The sequence below is a fragment of the Stegostoma tigrinum genome, chromosome 22 (genome assembly GCF_030684315.1).
Source record: "Stegostoma tigrinum isolate sSteTig4 chromosome 22, sSteTig4.hap1, whole genome shotgun sequence".
NCBI lineage: Eukaryota > Metazoa > Chordata > Chondrichthyes > Orectolobiformes > Stegostomatidae > Stegostoma > Stegostoma tigrinum.
In genome coordinates this window covers 22,732,384-22,755,763 of record NC_081375.1, presented here as the reverse complement: position 1 = coordinate 22,755,763, position 23,380 = coordinate 22,732,384, and the positions used below count along the sequence as shown (strand labels likewise).

Genomic DNA, 23,380 nt, shown 5'->3' with positions numbered 1-23,380 from the left:
GCCGGACGCAGCTGAGATTTGGACAAATCATTTTTTAGAAGAATGAGAGAACACCAAGCCCAATATTGATTTGATCAAGTTCGGAGGTGATACAGATATGTACAAGAATTTCAATCGTAGAAATATGAGGAAGGTGGATACAGGCCATCTGCAAGAGGTTAAAAGAAGCAATCTTGTTTAATGTATTATCCATTTGACAGCACCTTTACAAAGCAGCATATCCTCAGTATTGCACAAGAATCATACACTGGAGATGCACCCATCTGCGATATACAACCGAATAAGAGGTTTTATTTTGCTTCCTATCACTTAATAATTATGCAAAAAGTAGTAATTGCCCAAGTGACAAATAAGTACTAAATCTGAGTCTTCACGTGCCACCTTTAGATTTCTGAAAAGCACCTGTAGCATTCAAGTTGAAGGAAATTGCAAAATTCACGATGCCAAGAAATGAATGTCATTTTATTGTTGCTACAAATCGGTGTGGAAGAGGTGGCACACATCAGTGGGACTATCATGATCGGGATCTTGAACGATAATTTTGGAGATGTTATAACTTTTTAGATCCTTAATGTGTGAACAATATAGAAAACAAAAGGATTTGACCACCAGCTACAAAGTGCCAGAGCAATGTCAGTTTCTTTGTTTCAAATGTGCTTGTAAACGAGGTAAACGTTTTACAATAATGTTGTGTGAATTTTCATATTCGTAAATCAACATGTGCAACAATAATACTCTACCTTGATGACCGACAAACCTTTTGTAGTTGTCAGTAAAGTGTTTTCAAAAAGCTTATTTTAAAGAGAAAGAAACACTTAGACTCAAACTTTATTGCCAAAATTTTAAAACGACTGAGACATACTTATTCCAGAAACATAATATGAGTGCTAATATTTGATCTTAGCTGAAGGAAACTTTGGTCTTCTTTGGCAGTAAGAGAGATTTGATTGTGTTGTCATTGTTAAAGAGTGTTTTTTGTTCGTCTGGCTAAGTTAAATAAGTTAAAAAGTCTTGGGAAAGGAATCTACGTCACAACACTCGCGTGCATTTTATCTGTGATGGTATTATGAAGAACGGCTCGTTAGAGCTGGAATGGATTTTCTGTTTGGTTTGGAAAGTTACGCGAATGTGTTTGGTGTGTTTATCCTTTGTCTCGCTTGCCTTCTGATTGATCGCAAAGGGCTAGCGGCACCGAGGGGGTTAATGCGGCGTCGGCAGCGGCGGTTCCATTCTTAACGTTCTCCCAATTCACCTGGCAACCGCTGACCCGTGCCTAGCAACGGTCACACCAGGCAGGAGCCGATTGGTCAGTTGGTGATGTGGGTGACGTCACGGTCCGCGGCCGGAGTGACGGGTGAAGGGGAGGAGGAGACCCGCGCGAGCACAAAGTGGAGCAGCTCGCGGGGATGGAGGAGCTGAGCGCTGTGGGAGAGCAAGTTTTCGCAGCGGAATGCATTCTGAGGAAAAGGCTGAGGAAGGTCTGGGGAGAGACAGCAAAAGAAACAAAGCAAAAGAGCATTCGTTGCAATTTTATAGATGTGGATAACGCGCGGTAGCGATATTGCACAGGGGCTTTAATTCGTGTTTATGATGATGATGATGATGGGGTAACGGGACTGACTTGTTATTTGTTTATTTTTTTTCTTTTCCACCACCGCCCCCTCCCCCGCAGGGGAAGCTGGAGTACTTGGTGAAGTGGAGAGGATGGTCTTCCAAGTGAGTGGCATCAGGTTTTAACAATACTACAGCAGCAGCGTGTGCGCGCTCTCAACTCCAGCAACGAGCTGGTTTGAAAGCTTCTTCCTTTGTTTCCACCCCCCCCCCCCAACTTGCCCCGTATCCTATTTCTTCTCATCACTTCCATTCAAAATTAAACATACTGTATTCTGTTTCCCTTTATTTTGTTTTACAATACTCTAGTGACATATTTTTGTTTTGTTTTCTTGGTACCTCTACATTTTAATCCTTAATTGTTGATTTTGTTTTCTATTGTTTAATGTATTTTAAGAGTGCCACTTTCCTCTAATAATATATTTTATGTTGTGATATCTTATTTGGGTATATATAACCTTGTTTACAACTTTTTTAATGCTTAAATTCTGATAGTTTCACTTTTGAGATTGGCAAGATCTTTTATTTATATCATTGTTCTTGTATAATATATCCATAATTTTCTTTTAACTCCAATGTTTGATTTAGTCACTTGAGGTGATTTGTTCTGTCTTTCCAAAGATGATTGTGATGGTGTGATATTTCTACAATGAAGGCAATGATTGTATGTTTACTGAATATATATTGTTCAAAAGTTGAGTTTGTTTAACACACAGAATTATGTATGCATCTTAATCGTTTAATAATTGCTTTTATTTTACTTTTAAAGTTGTGGATTTTTCTAAGATTGTGACAACCAAAGAGCGTGCAACTGCTGTTTTATTGTTTGGGGCCCGGGGGAAGGCACGGGGGATAATGTGCTAATCTGCTTTTTTTTGTTTTGATACAATCAGGTGGCTTCACAATAACAAGCTGTTCCCTGTTCCACAGTTTACATACCCTCCATCTGTGCACTATTCATCTCCACCCCCACTCCAACCCTTACAAAAGTGCATCTTTCTTTGGCATTAAACAAAGTGCAAAGTTGTGATAAAGTCTTTTACCCTTGTTTTTATAGAGTACTGGACTTGAGCTTTAATGAGTTGCAAGTGAAAGTATAAATATATTTGACCTGAGGTCTTGCAAACAGTAACAGGACTTAACTTGCCATCCTTTTGCTTGATATTTGTGGCTGACAGACTGGGGATTTGATGTAAAATCCAGTCTGAAGACAAAAAAAATGAAGTTCCATATGGTATTGAAGGCACAGAAGCTCAGATTTTTCTATGACTAAACTTGGCTTTTTTTTTAACCCTTTTAAGCCAAGTCGTATAATGAGAAATTATTTTCAGAACTTGTACACACTGTTCATTTTATGTTGCAGTGTTGTGAGGACAAGACTTGGGATTAAGATGCAACAGACTTGGAATCTTGGTTGAAACATTCCATTGCTAACAAACCTGAGGCTACTTTCTACCAACCATTTATCAATCTGCTAGTAACATTATCCCTCCACTCCAATTTCTTGTGTATTTCTCCACTTTTTTTTATCGAGCCCCGCATAATCCTTTGCATTCCTTTCTTGTTCAAATGATCAGTTCTTAATCTAAAGTATTAAAGACAATTTATTTTGTAAGACTTTGTTGCTTCTGCTTCGTGAATTAGTGGGTTTTTGTTTTGTTTTTTGAATGTGAAAATCACTTGAACCACTTCACAATGTGCAGTTTTCTAACATATTGCTAAGGTAGGGCCATTTTTCTTTTGAAGAGGAGTGATTTTATAGTATGTACACCTGTGTTTTGAAAAGACCTAACTACAATTAAATGTCACAGTATGCTTTATTACATTTTAGAGGTAGGAAATTGGTGACAAGGTACAAATAAGACCTTAATTTGTTAATCAACGTACAAAAATGCAATGTACTCTTGTTTTAGTCTTTCTCCATTGAAGAAAAATTTAACATTCATTATGAATGGAACTTGGATTATGTTACAATGTAAACCTTTCACTAACCAAACACAGAACAAAAACAACCAACCTTAACTGCTGCGTTCTAAAGATTCACCTGACTGATTCTTAGGATGCGAAGTCGTGGATGATCTATGATCTTGTGAAACCTCTAAAGGATATAAAATTCTTACAGGTCTCAACAGGGTGAACCAAGGAAGGATATATTCCTCTGGTGAAGGGGTGCTGCTGTCTAGAGACAGGGACATTGTTTCTGAATAACAGCTAGGGATTTAGGGCTGAGATGTCAAGGCACATCTTCAGCCTTTAGTGGTGTACCGTCTAAGCTGTGCAGCCACACTGAGTTCCGTGCGTACCAATGGGCATGCTGCCACATTGACTTCTGCTGTCAGCAGTCCCTGCTGCACATAGATCCCTGAAGGTTAGTGCTCCAAGTTAAAAGTTAGTGGTTATGGATCAATGGGTGATGAATCTTTAAAATCCTCTTTAAAAAAAGGGCTGTAGAAGGCAGATATAGCTTGGGATGTCAAATGGCCTGTTATTGTTCCTATTTCACATGTTCCTATGTCTTTTTTTCTCACAGGAGAAGTGGAGGAATTATTTCCTCGCACTCCATTGCAGTGCCCTTCAAATCATGGATGAGATGTATTAACAAAGTGATATTTATGTTAATAATGAAGTGTATTTGTGTGCCCTTTGTAAAGTGTTGTACTGTTTAATTCAAAGCTGTTCCTGTGATTGGGTAGTCTGTTGCCTTTACATCTTGTCAGTTAAACCACAGTTCAGTGCTCACTTTATTCAAGCAATGCATGTGATTGGCATTATTTTGTTTACTACTTTAGAATCATGGAGAATTGTCACATTTTAAAATAGTCTTTCAGGTTGACAATTGGATACAAAATTGGCTTAACAACAGGAGACAGAATGATGGAGGGTTGTTTTTCAGACTGGAGGCCTCTGAACAGCTGTGGTCCACAGGGATCGGTGCAGGGTCCACTTTTGTTTGTCATTTGTATTCTCATAAAAATCATTTTGTGTAAGAGTCATGGTTAAGTTTGCAGACGAAACCAAAATTTTTGTATAGTGATCAATGAAGAAGGTTATTTAAGATTAAAAAGAGATCTTGATCAATTGGGTCAGCGGGCTCAGGAGTGGCGGTTGGAGTTTACTTTAGATGAATGTGAGGTATTACAGTTTGGTAAAACAGATGAGGGCAGGACTTGTATAATTAAAAGTAGGGCCTCAGGTCGTGTTGTAGAGAAGAGAGATCTAGGGGTTTAGGTACATAATTCTTTGAAGTTTATGTCACATACAAGGTGGGTAAAAAGGTCTTGATCACACTTGCCATCATTGCTCACCTCTTTGAATATAAGAGTTGGGACTGCCCTGTTACAGGAAGGATATTATTAAACTGTAGAGGGTTCAGAAGAAACATGTTTATCAGGATGTTGTGGAGGGTTGGAGTTAAAGGAGAAGCTGGGTAGGAGGTTGGGGGCTGACTTTTATAGAGGTTTATAAAATCGTGAGGTATAGATAGTGATTGGGAGATGTGTTTTTTCCGTAGGGAGAAAGATTTCAAGAATGGGGGACATATTTTTAAGGTGAGAAGAGAAAGATTTTAAAAAAAAAAGACACGGCAACTTTTTTACATTGGTTCATGTGTGGAATGAACTTCCAACTGATGTGGTGGATGTGAATACTGTTACAGCATTTAAAAAACACTATATACATGAATAAGGAATATTTGGAGAGATGTGGGCCAAGTGGTTGCAGGTGGGAGTGATTTGGGATTATGGTCCTAATGGTTGGACCAATGGGCCTGTTACCATACTATATGACTGCCTGATAAATCCAAAGACACGTATAAGTCAGCATCACAGAAAAAATGTTTAGATTATGACAAATAGAGGCAATTTTTAGTGCTTTTCTTGGTGATCAAGATAATTGGGGAGAAACAAGTCATTGTGCAGCTCACATGAGAGTTCATTTGTAGACAGTAATTCTTTAGTTAGAAACTGTACACTGGTTGAGCAACACCACAAAGGGTCAGGTGGCTAAGGTGGATTGATAGTGACATAGAATAATGGCAACTGTCTAGGTACCTGTACTGCTGAGGTAGCTCTTGGGAACAACTGTCCTCACCCAATCATGAAATTGTGCTTTAATCTAGGATTAGCAAACATTGGATAACAAAGATACTACACAGTGTAAAATCATAATCTTTAAGCCTCATGATGCTTATTTGGGAGGGGGCAGTTATGTTTTGAACCAAGGCTGGGGGGTGGGGGTGGTGTGCGGAGAAAGTGTTTGGTCCTTGCCTGTTCTGGCTTTCATGTGACTTCACACCCATAACAATGTGACTTGTTCTTAGATAATAAAATGTGAGGCTGGATGAACACAGCAGGCCAAGCAGCATCTCAGGAGCACAAAAGCTGACGTCAGCTTTTGTGCTCCTGAGATGCTGCTTGGCCTGCTGTGTTCATCCAGCCTCACATTTTATTATCTTGGAATCTCCAGCATCTGCAGTTCCCATTATCTCTGACTTGTTCTTAAATGCTTTCTGAATTAGTCTAGCAAACACTCAGTTCAATGGCCTTTGAACTGGATGGACAACAAATACCAGCTTTGTTTCTGCCCACATTGTGACAATAAAGAAGCTGATCTCTGCTATAAAAGTAAAATCTAGTAGATGCTGCAAATGTGACATCAAACAAAATGCTAATTAATGTTTCAGATCATGACATTTGATCAGAATTACCTGAAACATGAACTCAGTTTCTTTCCACAGATGCTGTCAGACCTGTTGAGTAGTTTTATTTCTCATTTCTTTGCTCAACAGTTTCACTACCTTTTCAAGATCAGGTGATAATCTATGAATCCTGGTACAAACCAACAACTGGAAGTTTTGTTTCCATATTGTGAGAAACCTTCTCAAATCTGTGCATCATCTTATCCCCTGAACAGACATCACAAAAAAAGTTTGCGTGGAATTACAGAATATTATCCCATTATCGAGTCAACTAATGATTGTTACGGAAAAGTACAAAAGCTGACACAAATTCCATTCTTACCTGAGAGTCAGAACAAACTTGGGTGCATGTTCTTTTTTGTTTGGTAGTGTTCTATTGAATTTTCAGAAGTGTTTTATATTTGGATGAGATGTTCTGCGTGTGAAGGTAGATGCAATAAGGTCCCACAGCAATATTTGAAGAACAGAAAAGTTATCCTAGTGCTTCTCTTCCCCCCCCCCCCTTTTTTTTGTACATTCAAAACAGATTTGGTTGGTGCTATTTATAAGATCTTGCATGTAGAGAATGAGGTGTGTTTGTCAACAGTGACAACACTGCCGAAGTTATTAATTGCTGTAAAGCACTTTGGGAAATTAAAGGTGCAATAAAACTTTACAGTAATAAACTTTTGCACAATACATCTGGATGCTTGATTCTCCTCACAGCAAGTTCCAGCATTGCTTGTGTCATTAGAAGATAATTAATTGGCAGATCACCTCAGCCTCTATATTGCCTACCTGGGACCAGTTGGAGTACTGAGACCTGGGAAAGTAAACTAGTCATATAAATAAAATATTACAATTGGAGAGTTATATATGACTGCACTTACATTTTTGAAAAAATTAATTTGTTTATCTTACCTTATTCTTTGTTCCATTTTTGTTTTGTAACTTCACTCTAGTTATATATTCTTTCTTGCTCTTGCTTCCTTATTTTCTAATCTATATGTGTGGCATGCTTGTGTCTGTTTCCTAACTGTTACACTCAGCCTTCTTTTCAGCTTGAATCTGCTATATTTTTTTCTTACCCAGACTGGTGCAGAGCTGAAGGTTACTTTTGTTGCATGCTCCTGAAGTCTCCTTCACCTTTTCATTCCATGACAGCAGAACAGGAAAGAAAAATAAATATTTCTTCCACACGGTAAACAGTCATCTCTTCAGGCCTGACTGGTTTACCGCATCTCTAAATAGTTGCTGGTATCGCTCTGCAGGAAAAACCTGAGGTTTCAGTTGGGCAGTTGTATTGGGTGCAAAGGATGACTGCAGGGTCCTAGTGCTTGCAGATGTTCAATGAACTTGGAGCAGACTGAGGTTGTACTTTGTTTTTATCTAAAGATATTTTTGAAATGATTTGTAACTGAGCCCTCTTTGAATAAACCTGTATTCCTAATTCATAGATTACAGGACAATAAAAAAAGTAAATGATATTGAGGCATTTTTATTTTCCCATCATTGTAGTGCATCATTTAATTTTTCTTATGTGTATGTATATTAGCTTTCTATATTTTCAGTTTGTCCCAGTCTTTTTTCTTCTCTTCAGTTACAGAGATAATGTAAGTGCATTTATGTAATACTTTTCCCAACCTTTTGCTGCCAGTGATGCATTTTCTTTTGAAGGCTAATCATTATTGCACTGATTGAAATACCATACAAGTTGAGTCTGAGAAACAACTTGCATAGTGTGAAACAACATGTATTGCAGATGTTCATGATGCACCAGCGCCCTTTCAAAAATTTTGAGATGGGCAAAATATGCTGGCTCTGACAGCATGCCCACCTAAGAATGCAATTGTTAAAAATTGTGCCAGCCTAGTTTCTGTTACTGTTAAGGAAACAACTTTTTTTTTCATTTTAATTTAAGTATTAGCACTTTTATACAAGTGTGGAACAACATAAATAAGGGGGATACTTTTCTACAATACACCTTTTGCCACAAATTTGCTGGTGACTGTGTTTAAACATTTGCTTCAGTTGAATTTTAAGTAATAACTTCCTTTGTGGATGCAATTCTTAGTTTTGACTAATATGTACTGGTTACTTTTTTAAATTAACAAAACTGAGTTAACAGTAAAATCTCAATTTGTTGGATGCTTCTTTTCTCTTACCAATGGGCCATGTAAACATTTATTTAATGTAATTCTCTGGTTTCAGGATTAAACTCAACAGTGTCAGTTCACCAATAAAATGAATGAAACACTTTTTTTTATTTAAACAGTTAAAAATTGTAACTTAGCAATATAGCAAGAATGTAAATTTAACCAAGCCTTAAAGTTTCTGCTTTGGTCAGATTTGATCTCCTCATTCAAAAGTGTGTTCAGTATGTTTTCTGTTAACATGAAAGATAATCTTGCATTTCAATATTAGGAACATTTTAACTAGCTAAAAAAGTCAGTTTTACTTCAATTTTTTTTAAGCCAGTTTTCAGTGCAGACTTAAGCAAAAGTGTACCCTACCTAAAAGGCGCAAATATCAGTAAATTTGCATTTGGTTTTGCAGAATAAATAGTGAGCATAATTTCTGTATCTTAGAATAAAGTGCAAAATTACATTTTCCTTATCTTAATGATATGTTATTTTTTTTGATAGACATAATAGCTGGGAGCCAGAAGAAAATATTCTTGATCCCCGGCTCCTCCTAGCTTTTCAAAGAAGGTAAGAATATTTCTTCCATTTAATTCCATAACTGTGTTTCTTCTATACCTCAGGCAAGAGAGTGAGTAGATCACCTTTGCCTTCTACTTATTTTGATGTTCACTTAACTATCTAGGTGTTAGAAGCACAAAAGCCCCTTCTAAATTTTTTTTGTTCCACTTAGTTTCCCAGTGAAATCAAGATTGGAAATTTGTTCGTACCTTTTTTATTGTGGGTTTGAGCAGCATATTTGAGTCATCAACAGACATGTGAATATTGTTTTGAGTAAGGATGGAATTTTGTTCTAATTGCAGCCAACAAGAGAGAGAACTGCAGAATCGGAAACGAGGCAAGAGGCCCAGGGGCAGACCAAGAAAACATGTGGTATGATTGTTTGTTTTTTTTTCTTTTTTGTTTTATGTCAGCCTAATAGTGAAAAAAGTACTTCTTGTTTTCAGTCACTCTGGTGATTCTATTAGCTCAAGTCAAATTAGAATTGCAAACAAGCCATTTTTGGAATGCCACAGAGGATGAGTGTTACTTGAATTTATAACCATCTTGGTTTTTTTTAGGAAGATAATCAGTTAGGTACGTAACAAACATACAAGAGCAACCAATACCAATTTTGAATCTTGTCCTGAGTTGTAAATATTTAATGACTATTTCCCCAGAGTTATTTTTTTGGATAACGAGAACCTCCTGTTGTTGGTTGCCTTTTTAGTTTGGGTATCAGTCAGCTACATTTGCTCTGGCATTGACAGAATCATTTCATGTGGAAAATAACAATTACTTTGTTTATTTAAAATGCAGATTGCTTGCTCAGTGAACAATATAATAGTTGTCCCTTTTTCTAAAAGGCAACCTTAACTTTTTTGATCGCTATTACTTTTGTCATACGTAGACCATAGAACAGTACAGCACAGTGCAGGCCCTTTGGCTCATTATGTTGTGCTAACCTATTATCCTACTAACATCAAACTACCCTGCGTAACCTGCAGTGTACTGTCATCCATATGCCTTTCCAAGAGTTACTTTAGAGACTTTTAAACATCTGACTCCACTACCATTGCTGGCAGCATATTTCACACACCCACCACTCTGTGTAAAGAACCCACCTCTGACACCTCCCGTATACCTTTCTCAAATCAACTTAAAATTATGCCCTTTGTAATAATAATTTCTGCCCCGGGGAAAAATCTCTGACTGTCCACTCTGTGCCTCTCATCATCTTGCATATCTCTATTAAGTCACCTCTCATCCTCCCTTTGCTCCAATGAAAAAAGCACAAGCTCCCTCAAAATTTCCTCCTAAGACCTGCCCTCCAGTCCAGGCAGCATCCTGGTAAATCTCCTCTGCACCCTCCCTAAAGCTTCCACATCCTTCCGATTAATGAGGTGACCAGAATTGAACACAGTATTCCAAGTGTAGTCTAACCAGGGTTTCATAGAGCTACAGCATAACCTCATGGCCCTTAAATTCAGTCCCCCTGCCAATGAAAGCCAACACACCATATGCCTTCTTTACAACCGTATCAACTTGGGTAGCATCTTTGAGGGATCTATGGACATGGACACCAAGATCCCTCTGTTCCTCCACGCTGCCAAGAATTCTGCCATTAATCCTGTATTCTGCATTCAAATTCGACCTTCCATAATGAATCACTTCACACTTCTCTGCGTTGAATTCCATCTGCCACTTCTTTGCCCAGCTCTGCATCCTGTCAGTGTCCCTTTGCAACCTACCACAGCTTTCGACACTATCCACCACTTCACCAACCTTTGTCATCGGCAAACTTATAAACCCACACTTGCACTTTCTCATCCAAGTCATTTATAAAGATCTCAAAGAGCAAAGGTCTCCGAACAGATCCCTGTGGAACACCACTGGTCACCATGCTCCAGGCTGAATACTTTCTATCTACCCTCTGCCTTCTATAGGACAGCCAGTTTTGTATCCAGACAGCCAAATTTCCCTGAATCCCATGCTGCCGTACTTTCTGAATGAGGCTACCATGGGGAACTCTATTGAATGCCTTGCTAGAATCCATATACACATCCACTACCCTGCCTTCATCGATGTGTTTTGTCACAGCCTCACAAGAATTCAGTAAAGCTTGTGAGACATGTCCTGCCCCTCACAAAGCCATGCTGACTATATTTCTAATCAAACTGCTTTTCCAAATAATCATAAATACTATCTCTCAGAATCCTCTCCAATTTGTCCAGCACAGGAGTAAGATTGACTGGTTGTAAGTCCCAGGATTATCCCTATTCCCTTTCTTGAATAAGGGAATAACATTTGCCACCTTCTAATCATGTGGTACTACTCCCAGTGGTCAGTGAGGACGCAAAGATCATCGCCAAAGGGGCAGCAAACTTTTCCGTTGCTTCCTGTAGTAACCTTTGGGTATAATCTTGTCTGGCCGAGGAGACTTATCTGTCCTCATGTTTTTCAAAATTTCTAGCACATCCATCTTCCTAACATCAGCCTGTTCGAGTATATCTGCCTAGTTTATGCTGTCCTCACAAACGTCAAGGTCCCTTTCACTGAATACTGAAGCAAGGTATTCGTTAAAGACCTCCCCTACCACCTCCGACTCCATGCACAAGTTCCCTCCACTATCCCTGATTGATCCTACCCTCACCCTGGCCATCCTCTTGTTCCTCACATAAGCACAGAACGCCTTGGGATTTTCCTTGATCCTACCCACGAAGGCTTTTTCATACCCCCTTCAAGCTCTCCTAAGTCCATTCTTCAGTTCCTTCCTGGCTACTGCCCCCCCCGCCATTTAAATACTTACCCATAATCATCTGCTCCTATCCGTCTCCGTAACTATAGTCAAGGTCAGGGAGTTGTATTTGCTATCACCAAAATGATCTGACACATGGCCTGTTTCATAGCCAAGCACCAAATCCAATATGGCCCCTCTCGAGTCAGCTTATCTACGTATTGAGTCAGAAATCCTCCCAGACACACCTCATAAAATCTGCTGCATCCAAACTATTTGCATGTAGGAGGTTCCAGTCTCTGTTAGGGAAGTTGAAGTCACCCATGATGACAACCCTATTACTTCTGCACTTTTCCACAATCTGTCTCCCAATCTGTTCCTCAGTGTTTCTGTTGCTGTTGGGAGAGCAGGGGTGTCTATAAAACACCTAATAAAGTGACCGTACCTTTCTCTTTTCTGACTTCCATCCAAACTGACTCAGACAAACCATCCTCTCTGACTTCCCTTTCTGCAGCTGTGATACCATCCCTGATTAACAATGCCACTCCCCCACCTCTTTTATTTCCCTCAATATTTTTTTTTTGAAACATCTATACCCCGGAACATCCAGCAACCTTTGCTGCCTGTGTTATCCAGCTCTCTAATGGCCACAATGTCGTAGTTCCAAGTATTGATCCATGCTGTAAGCTCATTACCCTTATTCCTGACACTTCAACCCATTGCACTGACTGCAACCTTGCCCTATTGACTGTTTATCCTTCCTCACAGACTCTCTATGTTGTATCTGCCTGTATATTGGCTACCCCTTTTTTTGATTTTGTAGCTCCAGTTCCCATTGCCCCCTGCCAAACTAGTTTAAACCCTCCTGAAGAGCTCCAGCAAACCTCCCGCCCAGAATATTGGCGCCCCTCTAGTTAACGTGCAATCTGTCCTTCCTGTACAGGGACCACTTTCCTCAGAAGGTATCCCAATGTAATGTTTGCTTAAAGTGAAAATGCTATTGTGACTTCCTAACTATCTATAACAGACCCTATAATGTATTTGTAGCCCTCATGGGCTTTATTTCTTTTATATTGGCAGGGAAATAGGCAGGTATATTGCAGAGAAATGTGACCTGATGCATTTTGGAAGGAACACCAAAAATACAGAAATTAATTTTAAACACCCAGAAGCCAGAAACTTCAATTTATGTACAAATTTTTAAAGGCGGCAGAATAAGTTTAAAAACTCCAACTGGGATCCATGGCTTTATTAATTGAGACAGAGAACCTATGCAGAGAAACTCTGCTCAACCTTTTAATTTATTGGCTAGGCTTTGAATGGAGTAATGTGTGAAATTCTGCATTTTGTAATTTAGCAAGGATATCAAGGCTTTGGAAGAGAGATTTACCAAGATGATACTAGGGAACTTCAGTTATTTGGAAAAACAAGAGCATCTTATGATTTGAACTTTACAGCAGAAAGGTTTAAGGTTAATAGAGTTGATAAAAGCTCGGAGCTTTTCAAAGAGTAAATTTTTAAAAAAAGACTCCCACTGGTAGGAGGGTTAATATCTGGAGGGTGCCAATTCAGGATAATTTCAAAAGAACTGGGGGGGCAATGTGGTGAACCTTATTTAATGCAATGTGATCCATTTATGTACCTCCTGTAAGGTGGTGGGAGAAGACTCTACTTGTTAGTTAAAGTTATTAGACTATATACTTGGAAATGTTAGAGGGGCAACACAGAGAGTAGGGGAGTGAAACTGATTGAATGACTCTTTTGAACAGCTGATATAAGCATAATAGGGCAAATAGCCACTTCCTATGTTCTACAATCAGCTGCATTACATTGGGCCAAACCTTTTTGTGTTTATCTTCAGTACTAGTGTAAGTATTGCTAAGCTGCAACACTGGTATATACCCGTTTCCATATTGCCAGGTATATCCTCTCGGAACAACACAAACCACTCAATTTCTATCCCATATGTCTGCCCCTTGATTATGAGCAAATTGATGCAAGGTGTCTTTGGCAGTGCTATCAAGCGACTCTTGCGTACAATAAACTTCTGGCATTTTTGGCTCTACCAGGCCACTCAACTCTCAACCTCATTTAAAGCCTTAGTCACAATGGCACGAAAGAGTCAGACTCCAGCGGTGAGAGTTACTGCACCTGCCATCAAACTAGTATTTGACAGAATGCAGCTTCAATGAACTCTAGCAAATTGAGAGTCAGTGGGAATCTGGGAGAAAGTTCTCCACTGGTTGGACTCGTATCTGCCACAAAAGAAGATGATTGTGATTATTCTGATGAAGGGTCCCGACCCGAAACGTCAAGCTTTCCTACTCCTCTGATGCTGCTTGGCCTGCTGTGTTCCTCCAACTTCACACCATGTTATCTCAGATTCTCCAGCATCGGCAGTTCCTGCCAACTCTGATTATTGTTCGATTGTCTCTGTCTCTATCAGAGGCCATAATTGCAAGAATTTCTCAAGGTGGTGACATAGCCCCAACCATTTTCAGCTGCTTAACCAATTACTTTCCCACCATCATGTGTCAGATGTTTGCACATTTTTCAGTAACATTCTCACTTTTCAGATGGCAAAGCAGTCGTATTGATATCAGTGTCAGCCCAAGCATGAATGTGGCCCAGGCTACTGCATAAGTGGCAGCAAGCATTTGCGGTGTGCAAGTCTCAGGCGATGGCCATGTCCAGCAAGAGAATGTAACTATCATGCCTTGATATTCAATGGCAGTACCATAACTGAATCCAGTAATACTAACATTGAGGTCTAACATCAACCAGCATCTAAACATTAGTGACTCGGAATTCTGGTGCAAGTAACTTGCTTCATGTCTCTTCAATGCCTGTCTACGGTGTAGTCAACATGGACTCAAGGGCAAGGTCATACCTGATAAATAAATCTGTTAGAATTCTTTTGAAGTGGTAATGAGCAACTTGGACAAAGGAGAGCCAGTGAATGACCTATTTTTGGATTTCTAGAAGTCCTTTGTTCAGGTGTGCATAGGCTGCTAAATAAGAGAAGAACCCATAGTTTAGGGGCATCGATAGGGATTGGCTGATTGGCAGAAGGCAGCCAGTAGGGATAAAGTGGTCTTTTTCAGGATGGTAGCTGGTGACTAGGAGAGTTCAGCAGGGGTTTGTGTTGGAACCACAACTATTCACATCAATCCGTTACAATCTGTACAAAGGAGCTGAGGGCACTGTTGCTAAGTTTGCAGATGACAAAGATAGATTGAGGGACATGTAGTCATGAGGAAGTGAGAAAACTACAGAAGGACTTGGACATGTTAGAGTGGGCAAAGAAATGGCAGGTGGAAAACAGTGTTGGAAAGTGTCAAGTGTGACTTGTGCACCAAATCTAAAGGATGGGTTGGCATTGAAGGGGTTCCAGAGACACACATGATCCTGACGATGAGGGCCTTATCTAATGAGGAGCAGTTGAGGACTCTGGTCTGGACTCTGATGCAGTTTAGAAGGATGAGGGCGAATCTGATTTATAACTTGCACAATACTGAGGGGCATGGATAGAGTTGACGTGGAGAAGATCTCTCCACAAATAGCAGAGACTAGGACCTGAGAGCACAGCCTCGGAGTGAGGAATCTCCTCAGCCAAACAGTGGTTCATCTGTGGAACTCTTGCTGCAAAAGGCTGTGAAGGGTAAGGTCTTTCAGTGTATTTATGACAGAGGTAGGTAGATTCTTGATTAGTATGGGGAGCAAGGGTTACAGGGAGAAGGCAGGAGAATGGGGTTGAGAAACATATCAGTCACGATCAAATGGCAGAGCAGATTCAGTGGGCCAAATTGTCTTATTCTGCTCCTATATCTTGTGGTCTTACTTCTGGTCTACCATCTGCAAGGCACAAGTTAAGAATTTGGTAGATACTCTTTCCCCTTGCCTGTCTTGTGTGCAGGTCCAACAAAAATCAAATAACTCAATCACCAAGACAAAACAGCCCACTTTACAGGCATTCCATCTATCACCTTAAGTATCGACTTCCTGCACTACCAAGGTACAGTGGCAGCAATACGTGCCATCTATAAGAAACTGTTACAGTCTCTCACATTGTCTGTTTGGGCTTTAGTAAAGCATTTGACCAGGTTCTGTGTGGTAGACTAATTATAAAGTTAGGTCATATGGGATTCAGAGAGCGCTTGTATCCAGTCAGCATAGTTGGTTCAATGGCAGGAGACAGAATGGTGGTAGAAAGTTGCTTTCCAGACTGGAGGCCTGTTACCAGTGGGATTGATTCTGAGTCCTGTTTTTGTTTATCAATCGTAAATGATTTTGTTTGAGCATCTAGAAGGCATGCTTAGTAAGTTTGTGGATGACACCAATTAGTCCCAGTAAAGAAGATTGCCAAAGGTTGCAAAGGGATCTTGACTCATTTGGTCAATGAGAGATGTTGTTCAATTTGGATATGAGATATTGCACTTTGGTACAACAGCGACAGGGCTTATACAAATAATGGTAGGGCCTTGGGTAGTGCCCTAGAACAGAGGGGTTCAAGTACATAATTCTTTGAAGTTTGCATCACATAGGGTGGTTTAAAAAGTCATTTGGCATGCTTTCCTTCATTACTCAGACCTTTTTGAGTATAGGGCTTAAAACATCCTGTTGAGGTTGTACAGGATGTTGGTGAGGCCTGTCCTGAAGTAGTGACCAGAACTAGTCACCCTGTCAAAGGAAGAACATTAAGTTAGAGAGTCCAGTAGGATATATGAAGATGTTGCCAGGTGTGGAAGGTTTTGAGTTATAAAGAAAGGCTGGGACATTTTTCACTGGAGCATAGGAAGTTGAGAAGTGACCTTTTTATAGAGGTTTATCAAATCTATACCCCTCATGATTTTAGTTAATGGTAGGTGTCTTTCCCTTGGATGGGGGATTTCAAGATTAGGGGGCATATTTTTAAGGTGAGTGGAGAGAGAGATTTAAGTCATGAGGGGGCAAATTTTTTTAGTGTGACACGTGTGGAATGAACTAGCAGAAGAAACACAGCTACAGTGTTTAAAAGACACTTGGATAATTAAATAATTAAGGAATATTTGGAGGAACATGGCCCAAGTGCAGATAGGTCAGACTAGTTTAGTTTAGGACGTTCAGCATGGAATGTTTAGACCAGAGGGTCTGTATAACTCTTTTTATTATCATTTTCTAAATCCGTTGATCTCTACCAGCTGGAACAACTAGAGCAGCAGTTGCATTGGAACACCACCTCTTCAAGCCGTACAATATTCTGACGTGGAAGAAATGGCTATTCCATTACTATTGTTAAGGCAAAGTCCTGGAACTTTCTGTTTAATGCCTGTAGCTATCCTGGCACCATTTGGACTGTAGCTATTCACAAAAGCTCATCACCACCCTCTTGAGGGTAACTACAGACGGGCAAAAAATGTTGGCCTAGGCAGTAATGCCCACATCCCCTGTGATATGATTTTTTTTAGTTTTAGAAGGCGATGATGTCATGTATCCACCTTTCTTAGTGGAGAAAACTTGCCAAATAAAGCAATATTTTGAAGAAACCAATGCACCAGGATGGCATTCATGAAATTAAATACATTTCTTTAAAAATTTGACAACCAGCAGAATAGTAAATTCTGCTATTGATAGCAAAATTGATTTGGGAGGGGGGGGGCTGATTAAAATATAGTGGTGAAGTTAATGACACTCACTTACTAATGCATAAGTCAAACAACAGCTTCTGCAAAACAGCGTGCATGTCAAGATGTAAAAATCCAGGAGCTGCTGTTTTGAGATGTGCTACTGTGCCATAAGCTGTTTCCAAACAACATCTGGTATGCTTCTCAACTTTGCTCAGCAGATATAGGAGTGTGTTTTGCACACCAAACATACTCGAATAGCAAAATATTGAGAGACAAATACCAGAGGATTGGGAATGTGGCCAGTGAGCGGATTTCTTCAAATAAAATCGAAGTGTGGCTACTTGTACCAAAATGCACTCTGCATCCATGCAGTAATTCAATCTGTGGAATCTGAATCTAAGGGTCTGGAATCCTCAATTTACATCCCAGTTAAAGTATCATTGGTTAAAAACAGTTTAGGAACGGATATTATTCAAACTTAAATTTTTGAACTTTACACACTTTGTACACACTCACTTTGGTAATGTCCCAGCCAACCTTTCAGATTAGTCTACAAGAGCTTAAAAGTTAAATTTTACCATCAGTCTTTGTGTAGAAGATGTTAATAGCATTCCAAAATTACTAAATAGTCGATTGGGAAACAGAAGGAGAGGAAATAAATCTAATAACCATCACTAATGTGCTCAGGAAGCTAATGGGGCTAAAGACCATAAGGCCCCAGGACCAGATGAGATGTATTTTGGGTAATAAGTAGTTGCAGAGATAGTGAATGCACGAGTAGTAATCTTTCAAGCATCCTTAGATTTCAGAACATTGACAGTTTGCCAATGTAATATCCTATTTTTTTTTGGAAAAGAGACAAAAAGAGGGAAACTGTAGGCCAGATAGCTTAATTGTTGTTGGGAAAACGTTGGAGTCTGCTAATGGATGTCATAGCAGAGCTTTTGAAATCAAGCAGAATCAGCATGACTTCAAAAAGAGAATTCAAGCCTGATAAATTCTTTGTAGAAGTAACAGTCCAGGATAGATAAAGGGGCAGGATACTAAATATTAGGATTTTCAAAAGACGTCTGATAAGCTACCGCACATCAGGCTACTTAAGATAGCAGTTCTTGGAGCTGGAGGTAGTATGTTAGCATGAAATAAGGATTGTCCTCTAATAGTTAGCCAGAGTTGGAATAAAGGGGCCAGTTTCAGGATGGAAACCTAGAACTAGTGGAGTACCACTGGGATCAGTGCTGGAGCCACAATCATGTGCAATATGTATTAACAATGTGGATGAGAAAAATGATAGTGATATAGCCAAGCTTTCAGATGACCCAAAATACATGGAAAGGCAAGTGGTGAGGATGATATAATGTTTCTATCCCTCTGCAGACAGGCTGAGCAATTGAGCAAAAATTTAGATAGAAAATGATAGAGTAAAAAATGTGAGGTTATGCATTTAGGCAGGAAAAATGGAGCTGAATATTACTTAGAGGAAAACTACAGAAAGCTCCAGCGGAGGTCTTTGGGAGTCCTTATCCATGAATCTTAAAAAGCTTGCATCCAAGTGCATTGTGCAACAGGAAAATGGAATGTTGACTTTTATTTCAAAGGAAGTAAGGTCTAAAGTGTGGAGGTTTTGCTAAAATTGTACAAGATATTAGTGATATCACAGCTGTTATGCAGTGAATAATATGGGCCCCTTATCTAGGGAAAGATATCTTGGCCTTTGGAGGTGGTCCAGAGAAAGCTCACTAGGCTGATACAAAGTATGGTAAGTTTGTCTTATGAGTAGAGGTTGAGTAGGTTGGGCCCATTCTCATTGGAACATAGACAAATAAGTGGTAACCTTTATTGAAATATACAATGTCCTTAGGGGACTTGATAGGGTAGATGCACTAAGATTGTTCTCCCTTGTGGGAGAGAGGGATAAGACAGCATAATCTCGGCATAAAGGGTAACACATTTGAAACAGGTGAGATGGAATTTCTTCTGAGGGTAGTGAATCTATGGAATTCTCTTATTACAGAAGGCTGTCTAGGCTGGGCTGTTCAAGTATATTGAAGGCTGAGACAAATTTTTTTAATGAGTAAAAGAATCAAAAGTTATAGGTGAAGGCAGAAAGTGAAGCTGAAGATCATCAGATCAGGCATCATGTCACTCAGTGGCAGAACAGACTCAATGGGCTGACTGGCCTACTTGCGTATGTCTTATTATCTTAATCCTATCAAAACTTTATTTTTTTCAAAATCAACTTGTTTAGTAGATTTTTTTTAATCAACCTGTCATGACCCACCTCTGAGGCAGGTGAGACTTGAACCCAGGCCATCACTGTACCACAAGTGCTCTATGAGGGGATCACATTAAACTTTGATCAGTTCAAGAATAATAAAAGAACTATTGGGCTGAACATTTCAGGGGCTTAAGCAATATGGACTGCGGTGAGATGTGTGATAGAATCAGATGAGTTTTTGCAAAGCAGTGGAGAGTTTCTTCCTAGGCAACAGCAAGTTGCCAATTAAGGGTGATTATTGGTGGTTAAATGCCTTGATAGCAGCCTCATTTAATATTCTACTTTCTACTTTGCCAAACATTCCAAGCAAGCTAGGCATTGAGAAAACTGGTCACGGAAATCAGAAAGGGTTCCTGGTGGATTCAGCTTGTCGCTTGCTCCACGTTGCATTTGATCAAACTGCACCTGAGGCTATGATCCACAACATCACTAAACACGTCCCTTATCCAAGGACATTAGCATTGGTGTTTGCCAATTTCACACAACCATCATGTCACCTCTAATGTTGTGGTAGGGATCTCTGGAAACACAGACTGGCCACTAACATTGGAAGGCTGCTGAAGGGACCCAGCCACATGTCAGGGCTCCTAGCTTGCTCACTTAGTAGCTACGTGCTTGCTTGCACCATCCATCCCTTGCCATTTAGAAGAATTGTACAACCAGACTGCTTGCCTTGATATTCAGGAGTCCTCCGTCAAGAGTGTACATTTAGCTGTATGGCAGTGTGCTACACCAAATTCATGCCTGCTCCATTTGCCATCAGTTTACATGGCAGAGACAGAACATGTGCAGCAAGCAAGCAGCCATCAAAGTCTTTGGGGAGTAGTTCTCTAAAGTTGTAGTCATACAGCACAGAAACAGACCCTTCAATCCAAACAGTCTGTGCTGACGAAAGTCCCAAACTAAACTACTTCCACCTGTTTGCGCTTCGCCCATGTCCCTCCAGACATTTCTTATTCATGCACTTATCTGAATTCCTTTAAACATTGTAACAATACCTGCATCTGCCACTTCCTCTAGATGTTTATTCTGCACTGGAAATGCTCTCAGTTTAAAAAACAGAAGTTTCCCCTCAAGTCTTTAAGTCCATGGAGGCACCCATCAGTAAGAGTATCCCAGCACAATACGTCAAAGGTATCAGTCCAGGCTTTTAGCAGCCAGGCATCAGTTCAGAATGATCCCATTAAGGTGCTTCATGCCTCTGCAATCCAGTGTGTCACAGTCAGTCCTGTGACTCCATCGCAGCTAGCCTGAGGTTGAGGGTGAAGAGAATCACGGAAATGCACAACCACCAGTCAAGGGTCTCAGTACTTCTAGAATGATGCATGCAGACAAGTTTGGGGATCTGGGAAAATTTGAGGCCAATGGGAAGACTTGCCAGGAAGGGGATTTAGATATTCGGGCACAGACTGCAAGACACTGGATGAGGAATGCTCACTTGCCTTTACTTTTGCTGGAAACCAAAGTTCATTTGGAAAGAAAATGGCTGTACTCACACTGAGAGTGATTTGGGGTAATTGACAATCCCTTACAAAGGGGCTATAGCACCCAGATGCTAGGGCTGTTATAGAGAAAGGCATTGCACACAACCATGCATGATACATGGCATAGACTTGCAGAATCCCTAGTCCTTGGATTTTCTAATCCATTGTCCTTGCCTGCTTTGAAAATCTGACAGGTAAACGTTAGGACACAGTCTGCAAAAGAATAGGGATGTTGTACTAGAACGTAGAACAGAACAGGCCCTTTGGCCCTCGATGTTGCGCCGACCTGTGATCTAATTTAAGCCCATCCCCCTAGACTATCCCATCATCATCCATATGCTTATCCAAGGACTGTTTAAATGCCCCTAATGTGGCTGAGTTAACTACATTGGCAGGCAGGGCGTTCCACGCCCGCCCTTACCACTCTCTGAGTAAAGAACCTGCCTCTGGCATCTGTCGTAAATCTATCACCCCTCAATTTGTAACTATGCCCCCTTGTACAAGCTGACGTCATCATCCTCAGAAAAAGACTCTCACTGTTCACCCTATCTAATCCTCTGATCAAGAAGGGCCAAAGGTATCAGCATGACCTGATGCCCTGTGTATGCATTGTTCCTCTTTGCTTCTAGATAATGCAGCAGGTTCTGGGCGCACGGACCTCCATCTATGGAACTACTTCCTCTGTGGTCATGAAGTGATGCTTGATTGTGTAGCTGAATGACTTGGTGACAGACTCTAAAAGCCAGCTGTTAGATTAAGACAATGAAATTTTTATAAAAGTGCAATATTACTTATAATTCATTATCACCTATGCCACCCAAATGTCCTCAGTAGGTCACCTCTGTACTCTCCCACTATGTCTCGTGTCTTCCCATCTCTTGCAGCTGGAATAGAGGGAGCCTGTTTGGCAGTGTTGGCCATGAGGGTTTGGTCGTGTGACTTTGGAGGACTTGTATCCATGTGAGCCAGACGTACTAAGGCTCATCTTACCAGAAGCAATTTGATCCTCCTTGGTGTGAAAATTCAAGGGGCAGGGTGGTCAGGCAAGGTGGACCAAGATCCTACCTTTGAGCGTTCTGAGAGGAGACTTCTGAACGCCTTATGTGTGATCCCTTCTCTGGCTGGGTGCCTCCAGTCACTGCCCTGTCTCCTTGAGGAAGGGGCACTGCAGTTTGTGCCAAGACTAACGGTTTGGGTACAGGTGAGTGTGAAGTGACAAATTGTGGCACTTACCCAAGTGCAATGGAGAAGACCTTTTTACAGCACAGTGGAGACCATGCTGACCCAGGTAGTGACTGGGATGACGCTTTCAGGGTCTAGTGGCATGGCTTTGCCTGTGTTCTCCAGGCAGAAGATCCCTCAACCAGTACCTCTGGCTTCCAACCAGTACCTCTGGCTTACCACCAGAGAATGAATGGTGCAATCGTCCCTGTCTGTGACATCTTCTTCTTCCAGAAACATTCAGCAAACAAGCCACCTACGAAATGACATTACTTTGTTCAAATACATAACAGCCTCTCAGCCCCTTTTAAAGGCATAGCCATGAGAGATACTGGTCTTTCGCTGGATATTTTGAGTGGTAAGTTGCTAGTCACTGGTACATGGTAAGATGGGCCTGCTATGGATCAGGCTAGTTGATTAATGAGACACATTTGATAAGATGCAAGGAGAGAACTTGCTAGACTTTGTGTTGAAAACTGTCCGAAAACCTCAATGGAACGTGGACTTTGCCAAAAAAGAAAACACAAGGTTCAGCCCATTGATTCAATTGAATGGATAAGATTTGAACAAATATTGACAATATCCTGAACCCCCATTGCAGCTTCACCACATAATGACACAAGTAGGTGGCTCTCCAACAGTTTTGACAAATTTGCCTGTGTCGTGGTGGTGGTGGTGTTGGTGCTTGGAGCGGTGTCTCCTTGCTGTGGTCGGCCTGGACTGGAACCATCTTTGGGACCTCTCATTGAAGATGAATCCTATTTTTAAGTACTTTTTATTTTAGTCTTTTATACCTCAAAATGGCAGCAGATTGTGGTGACAGAACACTTTTCACTATATCTCCCTAGATTTATGTGATAATAAATCATCGTCCATTTGCGCATGAATTCCAGTGAGCTGGATTGTCAGCATGCCCACATTCCGTGGATGAATTTACAAATGTTGCTTCAGTGGAAGTGTTTCCTTATCTTCTAGATGCTTTGGTAGTCAGCATGTGAGGTTGAAACTCCTGATTGATTTGTGACACTATTACACAGTTAATTGCATGAGGCGATTTCTTTCACATTTCCCCATTTCTCTTAAGGTG

General features: G+C 40.4%; 1 protein-coding gene across 1 annotated transcript in view; it reads left to right on the top strand.

Moving 5' to 3' along the window:
- Positions 1-1,357: 1,357 nt before the first annotated feature.
- cbx2 (chromobox homolog 2 (Drosophila Pc class)) overlaps positions 1,358-23,380 on the top strand; it is a 32,268-nt gene continuing 10,245 nt past the window's right edge. Inside the window, exons 1-4 of the mRNA XM_048555369.2 lie at positions 1,358-1,478; positions 1,673-1,716; positions 8,932-8,997; positions 9,291-9,360. Coding sequence (XP_048411326.1) covers positions 1,407-1,478; positions 1,673-1,716; positions 8,932-8,997; positions 9,291-9,360 — 252 coding nt within the window. The 5' untranslated portion in view covers positions 1,358-1,406. The remainder of the gene's footprint in view (positions 1,479-1,672; positions 1,717-8,931; positions 8,998-9,290; positions 9,361-23,380) is intronic.